General features: G+C 38.3%; 2 protein-coding genes, 1 long non-coding RNA gene and 6 other non-coding genes across 14 annotated transcripts in view; all 9 read right to left on the bottom strand.

Moving 5' to 3' along the window:
- Positions 1 to 259: 259 nt before the first annotated feature.
- Positions 260 to 4,892, bottom strand: tor3a (torsin family 3, member A). The gene is made up of 6 exons (XM_042006688.1): positions 4,454 to 4,892; positions 4,219 to 4,341; positions 3,277 to 3,542; positions 2,336 to 2,511; positions 1,878 to 2,002; positions 260 to 1,626 (listed from the first exon to the last, which is right to left on the bottom strand). Exons 1-6 carry the CDS (start codon positions 4,617 to 4,619, stop codon positions 1,379 to 1,381), a joined length of 1,104 nt encoding a protein of 367 aa, XP_041862622.1. The 5' UTR covers positions 4,620 to 4,892; the 3' UTR covers positions 260 to 1,378.
- Positions 4,893 to 7,597: 2,705 nt separating this feature from the next.
- LOC121653620 lies at positions 7,598 to 11,404 on the bottom strand. Of its 2 annotated transcripts, XR_006012826.1 has the most exons (12): positions 11,365 to 11,401; positions 10,827 to 10,870; positions 10,386 to 10,424; positions 10,155 to 10,197; positions 9,559 to 9,594; positions 9,321 to 9,373; positions 9,092 to 9,119; positions 8,835 to 8,887; positions 8,617 to 8,663; positions 8,233 to 8,280; positions 8,067 to 8,093; positions 7,598 to 7,837 (listed from the first exon to the last, which is right to left on the bottom strand). It is a non-coding gene; the product is annotated as an uncharacterized LOC121653620 (long non-coding RNA). The 2 variants fall into 2 exon arrangements; XR_006012827.1 differs by having other exon boundaries at positions 7,598 to 8,090; positions 11,365 to 11,404.
- Positions 7,914 to 7,984, bottom strand: LOC121653786. The gene has a single exon (XR_006012861.1). It is a non-coding gene; the product is annotated as a small nucleolar RNA SNORD47 (small nucleolar RNA).
- On the bottom strand, positions 8,955 to 9,036 carry LOC121653779. The gene has a single exon (XR_006012855.1). It is a non-coding gene; the product is annotated as a small nucleolar RNA snR60/Z15/Z230/Z193/J17 (small nucleolar RNA).
- LOC121653780 lies at positions 9,201 to 9,279 on the bottom strand. Its single transcript, XR_006012856.1, has one exon. It is a non-coding gene; the product is annotated as a small nucleolar RNA snR60/Z15/Z230/Z193/J17 (small nucleolar RNA).
- LOC121653784 lies at positions 9,442 to 9,523 on the bottom strand. The gene has a single exon (XR_006012859.1). It is a non-coding gene; the product is annotated as a small nucleolar RNA SNORD79 (small nucleolar RNA).
- On the bottom strand, positions 10,274 to 10,341 carry LOC121653782. The gene has a single exon (XR_006012858.1). It is a non-coding gene; the product is annotated as a small nucleolar RNA SNORD75 (small nucleolar RNA).
- On the bottom strand, positions 11,030 to 11,111 carry LOC121653787. Its single transcript, XR_006012862.1, has one exon. It is a non-coding gene; the product is annotated as a small nucleolar RNA SNORD74 (small nucleolar RNA).
- Positions 11,405 to 12,028: 624 nt separating the features above from the next.
- osbpl9 (oxysterol binding protein-like 9) overlaps positions 12,029 to 20,658 on the bottom strand; it is a 34,209-nt gene continuing 25,579 nt past the window's right edge. For all 5 annotated transcript variants that reach the window (XM_042005263.1, XM_042005261.1, XM_042005262.1 and 2 more), the window contains 15 exons: positions 20,010 to 20,103; positions 19,196 to 19,300; positions 17,887 to 18,046; positions 17,518 to 17,630; positions 17,130 to 17,248; positions 16,944 to 17,029; positions 16,676 to 16,856; positions 15,722 to 15,806; positions 15,490 to 15,600; positions 15,322 to 15,385; positions 15,103 to 15,243; positions 14,931 to 15,009; positions 14,505 to 14,596; positions 14,260 to 14,395; positions 12,029 to 13,948 (listed from right to left, as the gene is read on the bottom strand). In XM_042005263.1, coding sequence (XP_041861197.1) covers positions 13,874 to 13,948; positions 14,260 to 14,395; positions 14,505 to 14,596; positions 14,931 to 15,009; positions 15,103 to 15,243; positions 15,322 to 15,385; positions 15,490 to 15,600; positions 15,722 to 15,806; positions 16,676 to 16,856; positions 16,944 to 17,029; positions 17,130 to 17,248; positions 17,518 to 17,630; positions 17,887 to 18,046; positions 19,196 to 19,300; positions 20,010 to 20,103 — 1,641 coding nt within the window. In that variant the 3' untranslated portion in view covers positions 12,029 to 13,873. The remainder of the gene's footprint in view (positions 13,949 to 14,259; positions 14,396 to 14,504; positions 14,597 to 14,930; positions 15,010 to 15,102; positions 15,244 to 15,321; positions 15,386 to 15,489; positions 15,601 to 15,721; positions 15,807 to 16,675; positions 16,857 to 16,943; positions 17,030 to 17,129; positions 17,249 to 17,517; positions 17,631 to 17,886; positions 18,047 to 19,195; positions 19,301 to 20,009; positions 20,104 to 20,658) is intronic.

Here is a 20,658-nt window from a genome sequence, read left to right as displayed (position 1 = left end):
CACACACACACACACACACACACACACAATTCTTATCCAAAATTAATTATCCTGAAAGTGTATGTTAATGACTATACTTGCAGAAGCTGCTGGACTGGAATCCATTCTCACCACAACTGATTCAGATAAAAAAAAAAACTTGCTTTATCCTATATGAGCAAAAAATAAAGTTTTCTGAATCTGAATATTATCAATAATATTAGTTGTGAAAGAAATAATAAACAACCTTCTTTTTTCAAATTACAGTCTTTATTTTTTAAAACCATGTCTGCTTAACTTTCTTTTCATTGTGACATTATGCCTTGGCCCTCATTCCCAACAAACAAAATCCCTGCCGCAGGCTGGGGATAAAGCAAACCTGTGAATGGACTCAAAATGACAAATAACTGCATTTCACAATCACAGTTTGCACCTACACCCCTTTAAAATTACTGACATGGAAAAATAGATCAAAGGGTTTGAATAAAAAAAAAATAAAATAAAAAAGACGTTGACTGAAACAAATTACTTATTTTTTGCACATCACATTACTAAGAAAATTTTAAAGTAACATTTCTACAACTGTTGGCTATTGCCATGTTAGCTATTTCATATGGTACTGAGTACCATTTACTGTGTAGCCCAACCCTGCAAGATGCAGTCACAAAATTTTCTTGTTTCGCAAGATCAAAACTGAACATAGTCATGCTCTAATGTAGCAGAGTGATGTGCATTCATACTAGGTTGGGATGTCTACACAGCAAATGTGATGCCATCACAAAATGGCCTTTAAAAAGAATTAGTTAAAAGGACCAACAAGAGTGCACTTAAACCACTCCACAAATCTAATATTACACAGAAGGAATGTTTAACTATGGCACAAAAGATATCAATAAATAGTCGGTCCTGTTGAAAGTACAATGTCTGACATGCAAATACTAATACATGACCCAAGAATAATAAACAAGCAGCACAACTCATACTTTTGCAGAGGTGAAGTGACATAAATAGTGTGATAGAAAAATGTATGAGCAACCCTTTATGATAGCCACTGTCTTCTTCATGTCTTTGTCTTGACATGGTGAGAATTCCAACCAGGCAGGTGAAGGAGAGCAGCCACACCTCACACGATGACCGTTTCACAACACTGACGTTTTCTGCAACGCTGCTGACCTCTGCAGAATGGGCCATGCTGCTCCCCCTCTCATACTGGATCTGCCCTGCTGCCTGGCCTTCTCTGCGGGACCTGGACAGACACGTGTTGTATCTGTGTGGGGAGAGGGTGGTGCACAGAGTGGCACAAAGAAGACATATCTCCCCTGTGGCTCTGTATGCTGATGGGCTGGTAAAGCAATCTAACACCTCCTTTAGGTCGCTCTCTCCTTTTCTGTCTCTCCTTCTAGGGGAGAAAGAAGTTGATCCTCTGTGGTATGGACTTGCATCCTTGGGCAGAGAACAGTCTCTCTTCTTTTGGGACGTACAGCATTGCCTTGGCAACCTCATCTAGTGTTGTTTCGTCCGTCTCTAAACCCCGTGCTGCATAGGCGTCACGAGCACAGAGCTTCACGTGGCGGTACTCCAGAGGGAGAAATGGCACAAAGAAGTCAATCAGGTGCCCAGACATGAGCTCACTCTGAGCAAACCCACCTGGGAAAAGAAATCAAAACACAAAATGCAAAGATAAAGATAAACATCATTCAATTTTAGAAATAACTCTTTCTGTGAAAAGGTTATTTAGATTATTAGTTGGTACTCGACCAGATCAGGTGACAAACTAACTCTGACTAAATCCATGTAAAAAAGCCACTGAGGTAAATTTAGAAATGACAGTAAGAGACCAGGTACGAAGACTTTAACATCTGCCCAGACTTTAGCTTGAACCTGCTTCTGCTGCATACCTTGAGACTCCATAGTTTCAGCTCGTAGCCGATGCTCCAGGTCCTCCATACCGATGTCCTCTCGATTCTGACCAGAATGCCAGAAGTCCAGTGCTACATCATTGATTGTTGCACCCCCGATATTACTGTGGTGACAAACAGAAGAAACAGAGAAAAACAGAACAAAAATGTGCTGTCAAACATCTGCAGAATAGAAGAAGGCGCCCATGCACTGAAGCAGTGGAAAAACTGTTTATGCATTGCTTTTAATGTCACACTTTAAAAAAACTAAACAAAACAAAAAGCAAGAAATATCCTTTAATCATCCCTGTGGTTTAATAACCCAAATCTAACCTCTGATTTAAGATACATGATTTAATAAAAGGAAATTCTCTTAGTTTGCATTTATGTTTTCAGGTGGAATCTTGCACATTTTAAGTTTCCCAACAGACAGGATGCGCCTATTAAGACTGACCGACCTGAGGAAAAGGAAGATGGCTCTTCTGTAAGTGACCCCGTCCACATTGTCATAGTGATCCATGTAGGGCTTGATAGCATCAATAAGACCGGGATGGAGCTTCTCGGCCTCATCAAAGATGAAGAGAGTCTGCGGGCAGCGCAGCACCATGTCTCTGATAGCTTCTCTCAGCTGGCCCTGGATTCAACAAGGAAAAGTAAATTTACTGTTTAAAATTCTTTTAAATCACCCAAAACCTAAAGTCTAATAAATAAAATGAAGTCAAATGGATTTTTGATTTAATCAAAGATTTGGGCAAATCTTTAGTTTAATCATAAAAATATGAAAATAAATCACAGCAGCTGAAAAAGATTTATTTGAAATTCAGCCATTTTATTTTTTAAATTATTTTTCATGCAAAATTCTATTTAATCTTTAGTATGCTTTTTAATGGAGGTTAAAGACAAGTATCTATTGTAATTTAGTCAGGAAAGTAAAAGGTGTCCCTTAAAAATGTCACAATAAATAATTTAAGTGGCAAACCTCATCCAGACACGTAGTCACTGATAAATTCTACATTTGCAGATTCTGATAGTATGAGGTTAAAGGTTATCTTGTGCACTATGTCCTTAAATGTGTATAATTTGTGTAATAATACTATGTAAATACTCTTTTGAAATCAAATACAGTGATTGTGTAAAAATGAACTGACCACATAGTCACATATGGTCCAGTTGGGCAAATGCCAGGTTCCAAAACTCCACATATATCCGTACTCGTGTTGCAGCTCCAATGTTTGACTTAAAAGATCTGTCCAAATCGTGACCGTTATCATTAATGTTCTGAATTACCAAATACAGACTAAACATCTGACTCAGCAACCAGAGAGTTCTAAGAGCATGTCCACCATGTTCCTGATACATGACATCTAACTCTGTGCCAAGTGGGCTCTGAATATCTCACCTTGTACGTGTCCACCAGTCTGGCATGTGGGAAGTGAAATGGGGCGATGAACAGACGGACACACTCGCTCTTCACCCCATCCCGATACAGATTGTCAGCGATGATCCGGGCCACAAAGTTCTTGCCAGTACCGGACCAGCCGTGGAAGGACAGTGTCAGTGGCTTGTTGGACTCTGGGTTTTTGATGAAACCCTGGATAGCTTTGAGAACTACAGACTGGACCAGGTGCTGCCCGTGGAGCTTTGTCTGGAGGTCATTTGCCAGACCTGAACGATGACAACAGGAACACACAATACATGCAAGAATTAGTTTGTTTTAAAGACGTGAGGATAAAATGTAAAGTAAAAACTGCAAAGCGTCATATGACATCTGTTTTATCTAGTATTTATAGCTGTATGTGTCAGGAACTGTAATGTATTTATGTCCATCAACTGTTCATACATCTTAGTTCTACTTATTAGAAACACGTATTAGCAAGGTTTTACAGTTAAATAGGACATTTTAAAATGGCCAATACAAACTATTTTCACCTCCTCCTTCTCCTGCTTTGGGTTAATTTGGGTTTGTTGGATTTATTTCTTCTTGCTTCTCTGAAGGTTTGAAATTTTTAGTTTTAATTATGTGTCTGAGATAAATAAATTTGCCATCTAAATATGATAAATACATGACTACATAAAGTCTAAAGGAAATCTGAATGATGCATCTTAATAAGTCAGAGTTTTGTGTGTTATTTCACTGACATACAAAATGCCAATCTATTATACATGCTCTGTGTATGTGCTAAAACACACAATACAGAGAAATCTGACATTGCAGATGCACCATTATGGGTGTGTGTGATGTGATCCATAAAGACTGGGTTTAAAAGAAATCCATGTACAAATAAAGTTGGTTAGATGTGTGCAGATACAAAATCAGACACACATAGATGAAGTGTGCTACCTGTGATGTTGTTAGTTATCCTGCAGTCTCCAGACTCACAGCACTGACCCAGGCTACAGTACCACTGATGCAGCAGGCTGATGTAGTCCTGGGGAAAACCTGCCCACAGTTCCCTGGTAGGAACTGATCACAACAAGAAGACAAACCAGTTTTTGTAACACTGCGATAAAGTGATGTAAATATAAAAGGTGCGCCTCAATAAGCTTTGAATGGTAGAGCAACTATAAATCATTACCTTGCTGTGTGGCATCATCTTGGTGAGGCTGACACTCCCCCTCCCATATGTTACAATAAATGTAATTAAAATAATAAGTGGAAACGTTGCTAATGGTGTCGAGCTGGAAGAAATTGGCCTCTGCGGAGAGCGCGCAGATCAGCGGCAGCAACCACCGCGCAATCATCGGGGAGCAGGACGACGATCCGCGGAGTCGAGAAGAAACGGGTCAGCGGCCGCGATTCTTCTATCCCATTTATTTAAACCTGGTAATTTCCTAGGAGTCTGGTGTCTGTGCAACATATCTCTCCGCCCACTAGTCCACAGCTATAAATGGTAGTCACGAAGTAGTTCATTTCCTCACCCCGATGTGATTAGCTCCGCCCGTCCACAGAGGGGCGGCTACTAAATCCACTATCATCGCTAAACTAAATTTAAAATTGAATGTATTGTATCCATGGATGTATTATAAGAACTGGATAACGGACTGAAAATGGCGGCCCATTCATTTCTATGGAAGTTGCTCACCCAGCGCATACGCCGAAAAAGTTCTCAGGCTTCCGGGTTACTTCCGCATATTGGGCCCATAGAGCATGCGCAGTAGTGTCACCTCCCATCATGCTTCACGTCACTGTGAACGAGCAATGCGCAGCCCAGTGACCTGATCCAGCGACGCGCGGTCACGACATTAATCTGCAGTATGAGAGCTGTACAAACTCAGATGATGATTTTCTACGGCACACGATCGGACCTCGATGTAAAGTAATGATATAATATACGTGGAAAAAGTTGTGTAGTAATTGTTAAAATGATGGTTTGTTTTAATCTGATGAATTTCTATATGGGATTCGTAATAGCCCAATATAAGTCAGTCTATATTGTATATTTGTATAATCCCGTGTCAAATTTTCACGATGACTTACAATTCCTACCTTTATTCATGAATAATTTCAGGCACGTCTTTTGTAATAAATGTTAGAAGTCCTTGTTAATGCATTATTTCATTGTGCTACCCATGCATATTCTCTTTATTTTTCTGCTATTCCCTGGATGACACCAAGATTATCAATTGCGTCTCTTAAAATGTTCCTTTCTTGTGTTTTGCCGGATTCCACTTTGTTAAATGCTGCAGTTTTTTAATTGACAAAGAAAAAAAAACTTTGTTTAAACTGAGGACTATGTTAAGGAAAACTAGGCCACTTGGGTTATCACCATTCTATATTTATTATGTAGTTATGTATTTTATGTATCGTGATTTCCGTTAGGGATTGAAAATGGTTTTGTAGGCTATTTTACCTAACTTGGCGACATTGTGTCGCTGTCATGAAATGGCTCAACACTCCCAAAATATTTAACTGTATATGTATAACAAAATATCACTGACAGCGATGCGTCAAGACTGTTATTCATATTTTATTTGAACTAACGAAAATAGAATAGCAGCTCATAAGACAAAATATTTTAATTAAAAAAAATTCTATTGCCCTCTGGGTGAACAGTGTGATTAAACTACTTAACAAAAAGTGAACTAATGTGAACCAAAATATAAGAAATTAACAAATAAAAAAAAAAAGCCACCCTCACTTTCCCCGATCTATTCATGGGCTGAATCTCTCTTTACATAAAATAAACCAGTAAAACGCACTATCAGGTGGTTTAAACAGGTGGTCGTAACTACAACCTAGAGCTAATTAGGATTTAGGTCACAATACGTTTAAAAACAGGAACTATCATGCATGTAATATCAAACATTAAGAATACAAATGTATTAAGTTACTCGATATCAGAAAAAAGAAACTTAACTTTAACCTAACTTTTACGAACAGCTTTCCCATCATATTGAAGTCAACAGCCGTCCTCCTCGCTCCCGACACAGCATGACCGCGCTTCGGCAGTGCATGTGCACAGCCGTGACGTCACCGGAGAAATAGAGACTTTTCTGTGGCTTTTATGGCCTTTTGAAAAATAATTGACGGATTAAATGTCCATGAATTAAAAATATTGAATAGAAAGATTAGTAATTAGCTGTGTTTTAAAGCTGAAGACGTCCTGTCAACAGTTTTACAGCCGTGTCTTTTACCATTGTGGCCTATGGGAAAAATGCTTTTTGGGCCCCATGGGATTTTTTGTTGCAGTACCACGAGTGGCCACTGGGAAAAATCGGCGTGCCGCCATTGTTCAGTCCGTTATCCAGTTCTTATAATACATCCATGATTGTATCATACACGCGACAACATAGTTTGTATGTTAGTAAGGTGTTAGGGGTGTAGTATAATAGAGTTTAAATATATATCTATGTGTATGCCTACCTATCTACATATTCAGAGTCAAAGTCAGTTTATTGTCCATTCTGCAGCATGTACAGGAGAAACAGCGAATTGAAAATACAACTCTGTGATAAAATACAATAATGCAAGCAAATAAAAACAAGTGCTATCACTAAGTAAATAAAACAATAGACAAGACAAATAAGTACTATATAAGTTTGTGTGTACATCTACAAGCATATATATATTTGCTATGCTTTGCCCTTATTTTGGTTCAGAGCATTTTGTCAACTGTTTATAAACTGCTACATAAAGTGGAGATGGGACATGTGTCTGCCTTTATATACTTGTTTTATTACACCTGTAGTTCTTAGTTTTATACTTATTTGAATATATACTCATATTTTATACTTCCATTTTCTCGACAGAACAGTGTAATGGAGCTATAATTTGACAGAACCTTACACTATTCAAGTTGTCAAGTTTGTGTGTGTATAAACATATAAAAAAATATATCTAAATAAAAGCAGTGTCCTAATAAACTAAACACCATTATAAGAGAATATATAATTATTTCAAGTCAACAAGTCTAGACATTTAATTTTGCCTTGCAATACTGGTTTGCTCTACACTGCATATATTCCCCAAATCATTGGGTTAGACATCTGGACCCTAAACTAACTGGAACTTGATTTTAATGTACAGTACTTTTTGTAGGAACTCCCTAAATCACATTAAAATTCAATTAGAATTACAGGAGAGCAAAACTCTCCACTGCACTGTCCAAAAATTTAGAGAATCAATTTTTTTTTTTTTTTTTTTAATTAACTGTGTCCATGCCATTCATGCCCCCCCCCCCCCCCCGCGCTACATTCAACACATCAAATGACAGTTAATCTAATCAGACAAGACTTTATTATTGCAATGTTACAAAATAAATGCAAAATCAAAATCATACAAGGTCATATTCAAAAAATGGCACATAAATCTTCATATTACAAACTCGAGGAACTTTTTGCTGTATGATCTTTTAAACAGTTCCCATTATTTCACCTACAGCCAGACATGAGTCTAAATTTAGCACCACCATTTCTCCCCCTGCAGCCTCCTGACTCAGCACCATGCTCGCTCGTGACAGCTGCAAGAGATATCATGAATTAAAAATATATAAAGAAATAAAACTGACAAAACTCAAAAGTAAATATTGACCATACAACCTCAGAGAAAATGGAACGGTAAGGGTTATAATCATTAAATCATTTGGCAGAATCTGTCATCACTGGTAAAATGGTCACTAGCCTCCAGCTACAGCATAAAAAGACATTTTCTATAAATGCTATGGCACTTAATGGTATGCAGATACTTACCAGTTCAAGAACAGATTCCTCCTCCTCCTGTAAAAATAGACAAAACAAAATTATACAACCGGAAAGTGGCTGATAAGTCATTTTACTCATTAAAAATTCTGCCCCCGGCCTCCCCTCCCCAAAAAAACCCCATTTATAAAAACCACAGAACCTGTATGTCTCTTACCCTTATTGTCAATTGTTAAGAAAATGAAGCCCCAGACTTTGATTAAACCTGAGGAAACAGTAGCATGAGTCATATACGCACAATAAGCACCAAGAAAAACACATTTACACTGACCAGGTCAGCTAGAGCTAATATGAAAAACCCTCCATGGTTTACAGTCAGTCTTCATTTTGTCATCACACAGGTCAAATTACAGGGATCTGCCAAGCTTCATTACAGCAGCAAACATGATCCCAGATAATAGCTGCAGCTCCGTCAGACCCAAGTGAGGCAGATTTGGGTTCTATTAGCTTTTTAAGTCGTGTTCTGATGTGCAAAACCCAACAGCCCAGCTCTACTGGTCACCTGGGTCCAAGGTGCTGCAAATGCAATGTGTATTCTCACCATGTTGACAATCCTCTGCAACACGACTAGTCACAATCCCACATGCTCTGTAAGATTAAGAAGAATTCATGTAAGTTAACGCAACATTTTCTATCAAGTCAATTTACCAAAATTTCAGATCAGTGTGTGAAAACCGTCTTCAACTGGATCAGCGACCTGATTCACATTCATCACATCTGAACACCTCATCTGCAGCTTAGTTACTCATTAATGCTTACCAGCAAAGCCGTGGAGTCCATCAGCAATGCATCCTTCAGCGATGTGCCCATGCCTGCCAAGGAGAACACTCATCAATACTGCGATTTTTCCTATTCATCAGGTATAGGCTACAGATACAGTTGATACATCAGCTAGGAGCGAAAGACACAACAAATTCTTCACTGTTCAATCTGCTGAACTATGCAGTCATCATTGTATCAAGGACCAAAAAAAAACAAAACAAAAAAAACAAAACATTTTGATCCATTTTCCTTACCTTCATTTAGCCTGTTGAAGACGACTGCCTGGGGGAGCAATAAGGGAAAAGGAAAAAATTAAAAATTAGGAATCCCTCAAGATTACTTTATCTCAAAAGATTATGAAAGTTGACACATCAGTTAGGAGCGAAAGACAATTTTCTTCGTCATAGTTATCTGCTGAACTATGTAATCATCACTGCATCAGAACAATCCCAAACTGAAGTGTCTAGCAGTTAAAATCCTCACCTGCAACTGAGCCAAGAACCAACATCCGAACACAAGGACATCACCACCACCACCTGCAGGAGAAAAACACACATTACTACCAGGCCCAGATATATATAATATACTGGAACGTCTCAATTTTGACTGCATCAGAAAAAAATATTCTTTCACTCTTTTTCAGAGAGATTCCCATTGTTTTGAAAACAAAATCATCATTCACAGTCTTCCCAACAGGGCCTAGGACTGCTGTGTTAATTACCTCTCCTTGTGGTCCAAGTTTATTTGAGGGGTCTATCTGCAAGAACAGAAAAATTAGAAGTGCTTCCTTTTGAAATCACAGGAGTAAAGTTACCTGTGCCTCAGACAATTAAACATGGTGGTTAAATATCTCGTCATCCATCTTGTCGAGAGTAGCAAATAGTCGTCATCACAGCAGCACATGAATCATGTCCAATAGGGTAGACGCAGATCGATGCATTCTTGAGGTGTTACATTTACAGAAAATTAACCATCTCCAGATGTTCTGTAGTACATCAAGGCTGGCGTAAAGTCCACACAGCCAGAGCCTAGTTAGGCCATGGATTTTTCTATTAAAATGGTACCAAGGGCTTTCCCCCAATGGGGGAACATTTATTTTGTCCTTCAAGTTTTCCCAACATAGTGTCCTGAGAACCTCTTGTACAAACTATTGCAGAAAGAGAATTCCGGAGTTAAAACATAGTACCCAAGGGCCCTCAAAAGACAGGACCATACATCAAGGATATGGTGGGCTATAATTTCAAATTTCAACAGCAATGGGTAACACCTCAGAGATGCAAGAACCCACCCTACCATTTATGCAAAATAAAGACATACCTCCATGTTAATGTTTGTTCAAGTCTCTAGATTTGTCTGGCATCTGCAAATAGACACAGTAATTAGCAACGTACAATTACAATTCAGTTTATTTCAGAGTAATTCAGTCACCTAAGAGAAGTCTCAGTGCAAAATTTCTCAGAAATCACTTCTGTCCACTACTCTTACATTAAAATCATCACTGACTTCCAGAGGAGCGAAAGACAAAAAGATTAGAGATCGAGAGCTTACCCTGAGAACAGATTTCCACATACAGCGCTCCACGTTGACCTAAACAAGGAAAACACATTAAAATGCAAAGCTTTGTTTTCTATTAGTGCATTTATTTATATTAGTAACAAAACTAATGACGGGAAAAAGTTTACTGGTACAATCCTCATTTTCCATTGCTGCATCATTCTCCCTACAACCTACTTTCTGGTCTCTGGATCAAGTCTATGCTAAAATTAAAATAATGCATATTCAGGTATTGACCAGTTTACAAAAAGTTAATTGGCAGACAAGCACGAGCAGTCAGCCATGAACGTAATTCTATTTATCCGAAATAAAAATAAACACATATTCCATAATTTTGTTTGATGATCATTCAAACCCCGCACACGAGAATAAAAATGAACCCATTTAATAGACCAGCCACAACGACTATAAATCTGCTGTAAAAAATGAACTCACCACGCGATGTGTCCCTCCATCTCCATCATGCACCATCGACTCTTCTGCAGGCAGATTGAAAATTCACATTAACACATCATTCTGCAGAAACTAATATAACAGGGGTCGCTTGCTTCGGTCTCTATATAATAAAAATAAATAAAAACTCTCAAATCAGGAGATGCAAAGCTAACTGCAATTTCTTCACCATCTGTAGAATTCATCCCGTGGAATCAGAAATGTTGGCATTTCTTCACATTAACTCAGATGTCCCTACCAACATTCAATTCATCATTTATCCACGGGCCAGAATTATTTACAATAGTTTTATCTTTTTCGCAAGAAGAAAACTTCACTTCAAGCTAGTTAGCAGCGTGCATGAAGAGCACGTGGTTGAGGCCTGCTAACGTAAAAAAGTTGCGACGTAACTGCACGCTACAAAAAAAAGCTTCACAATAACACTAATTACATAAGCTATATTGTCAATAAACCCCTCTAAGTACTGAACCATTAATAATTCCATAAAAATAAAAATGCTAAAGAGGTCTATAACACTCACCCAACAGACGAGCGACGAATGAGGAAGGACGAAGTGCGCAAGACGCTTTTATAAATATCTCGCAAAGGCTGATGGGAAAAAAAGTGGCTAACGACTAGTGCCCCTGCAGGCCAGACCCTGAATGAAATCTGCCTGTCGTGCTTCTTATACCAAGAACAAAGAAAAGTGAAACGGCTCCAAGAAGGTCCAGTTTTTTTTTCTTTCCTAATATCATATCCTTTGGTAAACTTTTTTGGCGACATGCTCGGAAATTTAAAGAAATACTGTACCCACCCCAGTGAAATATAAAAATGTATTTATTTATTTAAAGATTTTAACAATGGGCCCAACATTACTATTAAGTCTGCAAAGGGCCCGTGAAGCTATGTTTAAAGCTCACAGAAAGGAGAATTGGCTTTGGGTGAGTGGAAATAACATGCATTTAAGCAATAATTAATGATGCACTTAAAGTCTAGACTTGATTCATTATTCTCGATTATCATTAAAGAAAAAAAAGGAGCTTAAGTTCTCTATCTGCACTGGTGGTGCACAACTTTACAGGGTAACCCAAATAGACATAATGTGGAAAGAAAACAAACCACACATGGTAATGCAAGGTGTTTTGAGGTGTGCGGCCTGGTGGGATGCCCATCTGAAATAAAAACAAGACCAAATCTCACAGGAATCAACTCATGGAGATTTAATATTATGCATCAATAAACAGGAGAATCGGATACAATCAATGGTTATGATGAGAAGGAAATAAAAAATACATTTGTTTTGATTGCTCTCTATCAGGCAATACTGAGCGATACTAAAATGAATGGCAAGGCCTCTATTTAATAGGTTATACAAAGAACATGGAGGGGAAAAAAATAGTCATAGCATCGAATTTAGCTAAGTCATTTTTCAGTTGGCTCAATTTTAAAGGCATTGTTTGTGTTTATAGGAGAATTAAAGTCAACAGTTACAAGAGACTGAGATTTTCCACAAGAAAGTCACTATATTTGGATACAGCACCAGCAGTGTTTATTTTAATCTAAACTTGGTCAATAGACAATTAAGCAATAATCAATTCTTTACCACACAAAGGATCTGCTTTGAGCTTGCCTCAGTTTTTTCAGGTGTACCTTTTCTTAATATATATATATATCTTTACGTATCACTTAAATTTCATTGCACTTGGATCCAATCTATGATGCTGTTAAAATAGAAAATGAACAATGGATCAAAAAAGCAGGTGTACAGCAGGATATATATTGCCCTCTATGAGGTTCTCCATCTTGAAAACAGACCGAAGCAGCACTCTGAAAACCACAGTAACGGGTCAAAGGGTCTGCTCTGCTCCTAACAATCGAATGCATCATAGAGGAAATGAGGACAGGTGATATGCAGAACAAAAGGGAGACTTTACAGACTCACTTATAGCCTTACATCCTCATCGAGGACCAGCTGTGCAGAAAGACAAAAATATGTAAACAATCATTTTGTTCATAAATGCCTTCGGGTAACATGGAAACCTCATCAGAGGACTGTCTGATCACCGTCCACATCAGAGTCCCTTTAGCCTTTTCTCTAAACCTTTTTTTTTTGGCATAACTGACATTGAAACTTTGATCTGAATTGCATATATTTCCTAAAATCTATTTTTATCTCTCAGTGTGTTTAGATGCCATGGCTCATATAGGGCTTTGAGTCTGGATAACACTTGAGACACTAACAGTTTCAGTGACTGTAAAATTGTTAGAAATAGAAACAAAACAAGGGTAAATGGAATGATTCCTACAGGTGTAAAGCCATCAAGTTCATATCCTCAAATATTTTACACTATTGCCAGAAAAAAAAAAGCATTGAAAAAAAAAAAGAATATATATTTTATATCCATCATATGTATATCTTTATATAAACATAATTTATAACTAGTTGCAGGCAAGCAGAGAACTTCTCTCTCGCCCCTTTAAGATTTATCCGCTTCACCGTTATAAGGCTGTCAGACTCTGGGAAGGGGCAGCAGCTTTCTTTCCTCAGTCACCAGATTCCCTGAGATGTAGAGTGCCGTTTTAATTGTCAAACTTTACTTGAACTGAACACCATTAACAGATCTCTTTCCCCCCTAAAAAGAAAAGAAAAAAATAAAAAAGTAGGGAAACTAGTGCTGCTCTGAATCATCTTGCAGAGCTGTTGAAGGGTGTGGGTGTGAAGCTGATTGACAGAGCAAAGTGCTATCGACTGTCACGCCTCCGCTCTGTGCTGCCGAGTCTCATGTTGGCGGGTGGTCGGCTTCGGTGGTTGTGAAGGTGAGATTGCCCAAAAAAGAAGAGGAGCTTTACTAATATTCATGATACATCTTTGATGCTTTCATTCCGTTCCATATTGTTTTACAGTCAAATGCAAAGCAGTGAACATTTTCAATCATCAGTCATTCCAAGGCTTGGATAAGAAGTGGTTTTGCAAGAGTTCTTATGAAGACTCTTCTGTGTGTGCATTTCTTTATTCATATGTATGTGTGTGTCAGTGTGGCGTGGTCTTCTCAGTGCCTCTGAGAAGCTAATCTCTTTAAAAGTGGCTCGTCGTAGACCCAGCACTCCCCGTCCTCATGGAATAGCTGCAAAAGCAAACAAGGAACAGCCAAGATTACACTCATTTACTTCACAAAAGTATATCAGAGCTTGTCCTAAAACTACAATTTTGCTATTTATAAAACTGTCTGTTGTTTCCAGAATAGGATTAGTATGATTTTGACTTGGCTTGAGTGTAAAAACAATTCTGACTGAAAGCGGTGTACATTCACGTGTCAACTGGACACATCTGAACACAGAAAGTTTATGTAGGTATAGTTTAGAAGCACATGGTCTGAAAGCTTGCAGAGGTCATAATATTTTATGCCATCTAGAAAGCAAAGGTAGAAAGCCCCACCCTGGTCTCCCATTGCTGCTCCTTCTCCTTCCTCTCTCTGGCTTCAGCTCTCTGCTTCTCCTCTAACCGGTGTTTGGCTTCTGTTGCTGCATCAATGTCTTTCAGCTTCAGGTTCAGAGTTACGTCTTTCCATAGTCTAATGAAAACAATGCATCAGAGTCAATAAAGTTTTTACTTTTGATTACATTTTAATGAAAAAAAAATTGCAAGGCTGCATAAAAGTTAGGAATTGATTCTCCTCTCACCTCCGGGACTCGTACTCTAGCTGGTCCTCCAGCTTCCTGACTTTCTTCTTAATGATCCCCAATTTCTTTGTGTCTGTGAACACTGTGTTCTCCTACAGAACAACAACAACAACAACAAAAAAAAAAAACATTTTTGAATTAATATCTCCAATAAAGTAGAGCTGAGCTGGAGCCACAGCAGGAGTATACAAAGTCTACCAGGTCAGATTTTATAAAACAGAAAGAAAAGAAAAAAAAAGATGAAATTCTGGTGTGAGTCCAAATGAGTCTTTAAATTGCAAGACTAGACACTGGACAGCACTCTTAAAAAAAAAAAGATTGGGGGAATTCCTGTTTACTTATTAACTTAATTACATTTTGGTTTAACTCACAAACCAAACTGATTAATTTAAAGAAAATCTTTAAAAAGATAAATAAACGACTCACTCCAGTTGCCCACTTGGCATACATTACTCCATTCCACTCTCCTTCAATGGAGCAGAAAGACTTCTTGTCGTTTGGTGCACTGCAAGAAAAACAAAGTGTGATATTATTTTTCATACAAAAAGGTCAAGTCAATGATCTGCAACTTAAAAGTGTACCATCACATCCAGCTTACAAAATCTCAGCTGTGATCCTGTGCTTCTTCCCACCATAGAAAGGTTTGGTGTGGAACACAATGTTAGCACTGTAGCCGGACTTGGAGCAGGAAATGTTGCACTCCCCACCCAGCTCCACCCAGGGCACAGTCAGAATCGACCTGGACAGACAGGCTCAGATCAGACAGGAAGGCAGTTATAGCATCATCCAACACTAAAACATTTACTCCAACATGTACCTGCCATATCCATTAGGGAAGGTGAGAATGTAATGTTCATCATGCTCCAAACATGAAACACAGCCTGAAGAGGAGAGGATACAGATTACAGCTCTGTCACAACAATGAACAAAGTTGTTTAGCTGCAAGTGTTTGAGGAAGTCTTTTTTTTTATTTATTTTTTTTTACCTTGACCGATGTTGTGGACGCCTATGGACATGCCGAGAAACTTTGACTTAGTCCAAATGTGAGCGTTGAACTGGATCTTCTTACTAAAACACTCTGCGTAGAATGCAGAAACTGCAGAGCAAAGAGACAGAGTAATGAAGACATCTGCAAAACACAAACTGTCATTAATAGTGATGGATCCTACAGCTTCAAAAGGTTTTATCAGTGAATACTGGAAAGATTTGACACTCACTGGGTGGGTGGTGAGAGACCTGCTCCGCTACAAAACACACATTGTTGGGTGAAGACCAGGGAACTGGACCATCTGATACTGTTTCCTGGAGGGTACAAAAGAGCAGAGGACAGATGGGCTGAGCTGATAAAACATTTACCATCCTATAATGAGAACATTTCCCCTGAGATTGCACTAAAAAATGAAGCTTGTGCTGTGCAACACTGAAAAGTGATGTATATAACTTCAGTTAGAGTTTGTATAAACGCTGCTGCGCTCTTTCAGGCTAGCTGTGTATTAAACAAAAATTAATTTGACGGGACTGTTTGTTTTTCCCCCAAATGGTCTAAAAAGAGTTCTATTATTTCAGTGTTTCTCAATCCTGGTTTTCAGGACCCACTACCTTGCATGTTTTAGACTTTTTCCTACTCCAACACACCTGCTGGGCCGTCTATATTTAAACTTTCCCTTAAAGTGAAGAAGTTAGATTAACTGATCCTGATATTTTTAGTGTTGTGGTGGTCTATTTAAAATGCCTTTATGTATTTATGATGCTTTGTTCTGTTGTGAAAATATAAAAAATAAAAATACTCCCAGACAAGCTTGATACTTGGCTATACTTCTTATATTTTGTATACATACCAGATTTATTTTATTCTTTCTCAAAGTATTGCATTGATAGATGTGGCTTAACTAAAAGTCCGTAGAGGTAGTGCTGATTTGCTGGCTCAGATACATCAGTGTAGGTGTGTGGTCACAGGCCACACTTTATGCCTTCATTACAATTCTCATTTTTTCAAAATTCACATTATTCCTTACCTACCAGATACATCTAAAAAAATGACTAAAAATCAAATACAATACCATAGTTTTCCCTTCAGCATAGGGACCCTGGTACATCATGGATGAACATATTTCAGGCTTAAAAGATCATAATAATAATGACATCATCATCATGACAGCACATAGTCTTACCATGTGCTGAGAGGGTTCCTCCGTCTCACTGGGAAGATCCCAGTGGCAGTAGAAGACTTCACCTAAGATTGGGTTGTAAGGTTTTTTGGCCACTGAGCCTTTCCTCCCTGCATGGAAAGCTGAGAGGTACCACTTCACCACATAAACCATGCGCTCTCTTGGCTCTGGCTGCTCAGCGATACTAGAGGAAAAAAAAAAAGATGAAATACAATAGCGTTAAATGACTGTGATGCTCACGCAGAACAGGTGCATAACGAATTTTACATACCTTACAAATAAGTCGGGATGCGCAAAGAAGTCTGCATACATTTCTAACAAAGATCTCCTCTCTAGGATGAAGGTGGGAAGAACCACCTAGGAAACAAAACAAAGAAGAAAAGTCAGACTTCATTAACAATACTGGAAAAAAGTAAACAATGAGCATTCATATTGGAAGATGCAGAGAGGACTCTACCTTTGTGAGGTCCATGCCCAAACGAACTTGAGAAAGCAGATGCATGATGACGCTTTTGTGCTCTTCCACAGACTCTCCCTCACCTTCATCGTCGCGGTCGTCATGACTATCAAACTGATCTGAAGAAGAAGAAGGGAAACTTGTGTCTCTATATCTAACATAATTTATGTTTCACACAATAAAGTTTAGGGAGCTTACATTTCTTGAATGCATCTTTAAAGTTCTACTTGTATGCTCGAAATTAGCATGCTCTGTTAAGAACGTCAATTACTGCATAATGATTTAGATTTATTTCAATATTAATGCAGCAAACAAAGAGCACCGGTCTAGTGTTTAATTAAGGATGCACACAAATAGTTAGTATGCACTTCTTCAAATCTATTTTTACCTGCATCTGTGGTGCCATTAGACATCGAGGAATTGAGGGACTCGGTGGTGTCGGGCCGTTTCAATGCAGTTTCATTATCAGCAATGGGCGAAGCAGCAGAAGGCCCTGAGGGACTGGGGGCAAGAGGAGAACATAGACAAGTTTATAAAAAAAAAAAGGCACCAGGAAGAGATAAGGTGATTAAGTTGAAATTTACTGGCAAATTTGTAACAAGATTCACCAACTAAAGCTGCTTATACAGCAAGATTTTTATGCACTCTAAGCAGAATTTCCCCCACTTGAGATGCTGAACTCCATAATGACAATGTTGCTTTCAAGCTAGAAAACAATGGATCTTTTTGCAGGAGGGTGGGGTGATAATATACTCACTCTATGCAGTGTTTGGGTGAAGTGCTGCTCTGGTAAAATTCATCAGCATCATAAAACTCATCCTCGCTGGAGGAGTAGGAGAAGTCTGGCACTGAGTGTGAGGGCAGGGGGATGTGAGCTGGGGATGCCACGCCACTGCTCGGGCCTGATGGGCCACTCCCTAGCAGAACGTGAGAAAAATAAATAATACAAGTCCTGCCTGTGCTCTCTGGGCGCATGTTCTTTTAAATGTGATGAAGCAAAGAAACAAATATCATGTAGAATAAAGTTCATGACATCCTGGTTGTAAACACAAATATTAAGCTGTCTGAAAACACGATGACTGCTTCCTCTGCAGAGCATTAGGACTGTCCAGCTTGCAATCTGCCTCCTTAGTGCACAGCACAGCATTTTAATACTGCTGCCTCAGCACAGACAAACAGACTAAAGGAAACCTCTGCTTTTACACTCAGCCCTTTAATTTGTTTAATGTTCACTGACAAAGAGGGAAAACAATAACATTTCTTTGCTTTTTCCTCATTTGGTTGAGTTCTTATATTCATTTCATGTTGCATCTGATTATAATCTGACAGTATTTCATTTCTCAAAAAAAACTGCAGTATTTAGGTATGATGTTTGATAAACTGATAAAACTCTGTCCTTGATCTCTTTAAAGAGAAAACAAAATATACTACGTGTCTGGAAGTTTTGTCAGCTGTTGTGTATAAGAACAAAAAGAACTGATTTTTAAACCTGCAATAATTAATTAAAAACATTTTGGGACAGCATAAGCTAGCAGCATACACAGCTGCAGACGTTGCAGTAAGTAACAAGCATGTAACTATGAGAGCAGGGACAACAAACACTGTCATATGTTAAGATACGTACAGCTAAACACTGAGATGAAACAGACTTTTAGGCTCAATAAAGCTAAATCAGGCTAAAAAGTCACCTGATAATAGACTGTGGCTTCAAAAAAATAAGAAATATAAGTACTTTTCATTTTATCACAATGTCAACGTTTTATTTTCACAAAATTTTACACATATATATTTTCATGGAAATGTATTGTTTAAAGTATAGCTGCAAATGTATAAACAAAAAGTCTTCATGTGCTCCTAAAAAAATGGACAATTAATAAAAAATATTGAAACTTACACAATGTTATTAATCTTTTAATTTTCTTAATGATATTTTTTCTCCTTTACATATTTAACATTCAGCTGGAAGGACGTTGTAAAGTTTTAAATGGAATGAATTAAATTTATGATTTTCTATTTCTTTCAAGCATCAACAAGGCTAACGATCAACAATAATGCTGGACTTTTACCTGTGCTGTTGGGAGTTGGGGTCTGCAGACTACCCATCACCGTGACAACGGGACCAACAGGTAATGTTGAGGGTCGTTGGTCTGATTTACACACCTGAGAAGCGTCTTGTATTTAAAGAAAGAAGAGAAAGAGAAAGCAGATGACTTAAAACTTAAGTGTTAGTGTGAAACCAGATCACAGTAAAACCAGCGTCTCATAAAATGCACCACCAGGCCTTAAAAAATGATGTTAGGTAAAGGCTTCAGCTGTGTGGTGGTGGTGAAGGATTACATAGTCTGAAATTAGATTGGCCTACTTCATGGTGCCAATTTGCACATCATTTTTTAAAACAGTCTAGTTATAGTCATGTGACCAAAACAGGCAGCAATTTGTCAGCTCTGAGCCATGCCATTAAGGTTATAAATGCCTTTTCAGAAAGAATTTATATAGAGAAATTAAATATATGTCAAACAAATACATTAAATATTAAATATAATGTTACCAGACTTTGCTGCTGATGTTAAATCATCAGAAAAACATGAATCAAAACATAGTGACATAATCATATGGGAACCTGTTTCAGGTTACATCCCACTCTCTTTACTACAACAATAAAATTAAATGAATAAGTTATTTAGGAACAGACTTGGCTGTCTGGACTGTTTAAACTGCAAAGACTTGAGGAAAAGCATCAGTTTGCTATCAAAAATCATTTTCTGCAATATAATTATGCTGCAGTGGCTGATCTGTACAATAGGGGGAGCTGTTGCCACCTTTTAGGATATTATACAACGTGACATCTATGGATGATGCTGAGAATTAACACATTAATACCTGTGGGTAGTGTGGTCTGTGTTGGCATTGTGGTGTTGACTACAGGGGGGTCCAGGGGGGGCTGGTAGATCCCATCCACTGGGTTGATGGTGCTCTGGAGAAAGAAAAAATAAAAATAACGACAATCAACAACAAAAATACTTGTCTGACAAGACATAAGACACCCCATAGCGCAATCACACACCCATGCTACTGCCTTGCTTATTGACCATCTTTCACCGTGTGTGTCTACACGTTAACAACAATGAAACAGCAGTTCTGTCAACAACAAAGCCAGATGTCGATCTCAATTCTCACCCATTATTGGACAAATCATATGTATAGATTAGAGATCAGTTGAATGGTACACCTATGTGAAACAGGCACAGCTAACTAAAATGCCCCAGCCAGCCCGGTCATATCGATTTCCTTTCCCTTCATGTCATGCAAAGAGTGGTGTTACCAGGTCCTACTAATGTAATCCATGCTAAAACCACAAAACTGCTTAAAGCCTTTACACCAGCAGAAGCTTTACAATAACTAACATCTTCTGCTGAACTCTGAGTAACCTTCCAGTAAAAAAAGGAGTTAATTAACTCCTCTGGGCTGCAGTCAGAGTCTGCATGCATGTTTAAACTCTCTGCCTCTTTTTTTCCCTGCAGGGGGAAAA

This window comes from Melanotaenia boesemani, chromosome 14 (assembly GCF_017639745.1).
Source record: "Melanotaenia boesemani isolate fMelBoe1 chromosome 14, fMelBoe1.pri, whole genome shotgun sequence".
NCBI classification, from domain to species: Eukaryota; Metazoa; Chordata; class Actinopteri; order Atheriniformes; family Melanotaeniidae; genus Melanotaenia; species Melanotaenia boesemani.
The sequence above is the reverse complement of the archived record's forward strand: the minus strand, read 5'-3'. Positions and strand labels throughout refer to the sequence as shown.

Coding starts and splice junctions, on each gene's coding strand:
- tor3a (XM_042006688.1), bottom strand. CDS start 4,619: ATGATTGCGCGGTGGTTGCTGCCGCTGATCTGCGCGCTCTCCGCAGAG. Junction 2,003..2,335: donor GCCATCTTCCTTTTCCTCAG/GTCGGTCAGTCT, acceptor TTGTCACCACAG/TAATATCGGGGGTGCAACAA. Junction 1,627..1,877: donor TGAAACTATGGAGTCTCAAG/GTATGCAGCAGA, acceptor TTCTTTTCCCAG/GTGGGTTTGCTCAGAGTGAG.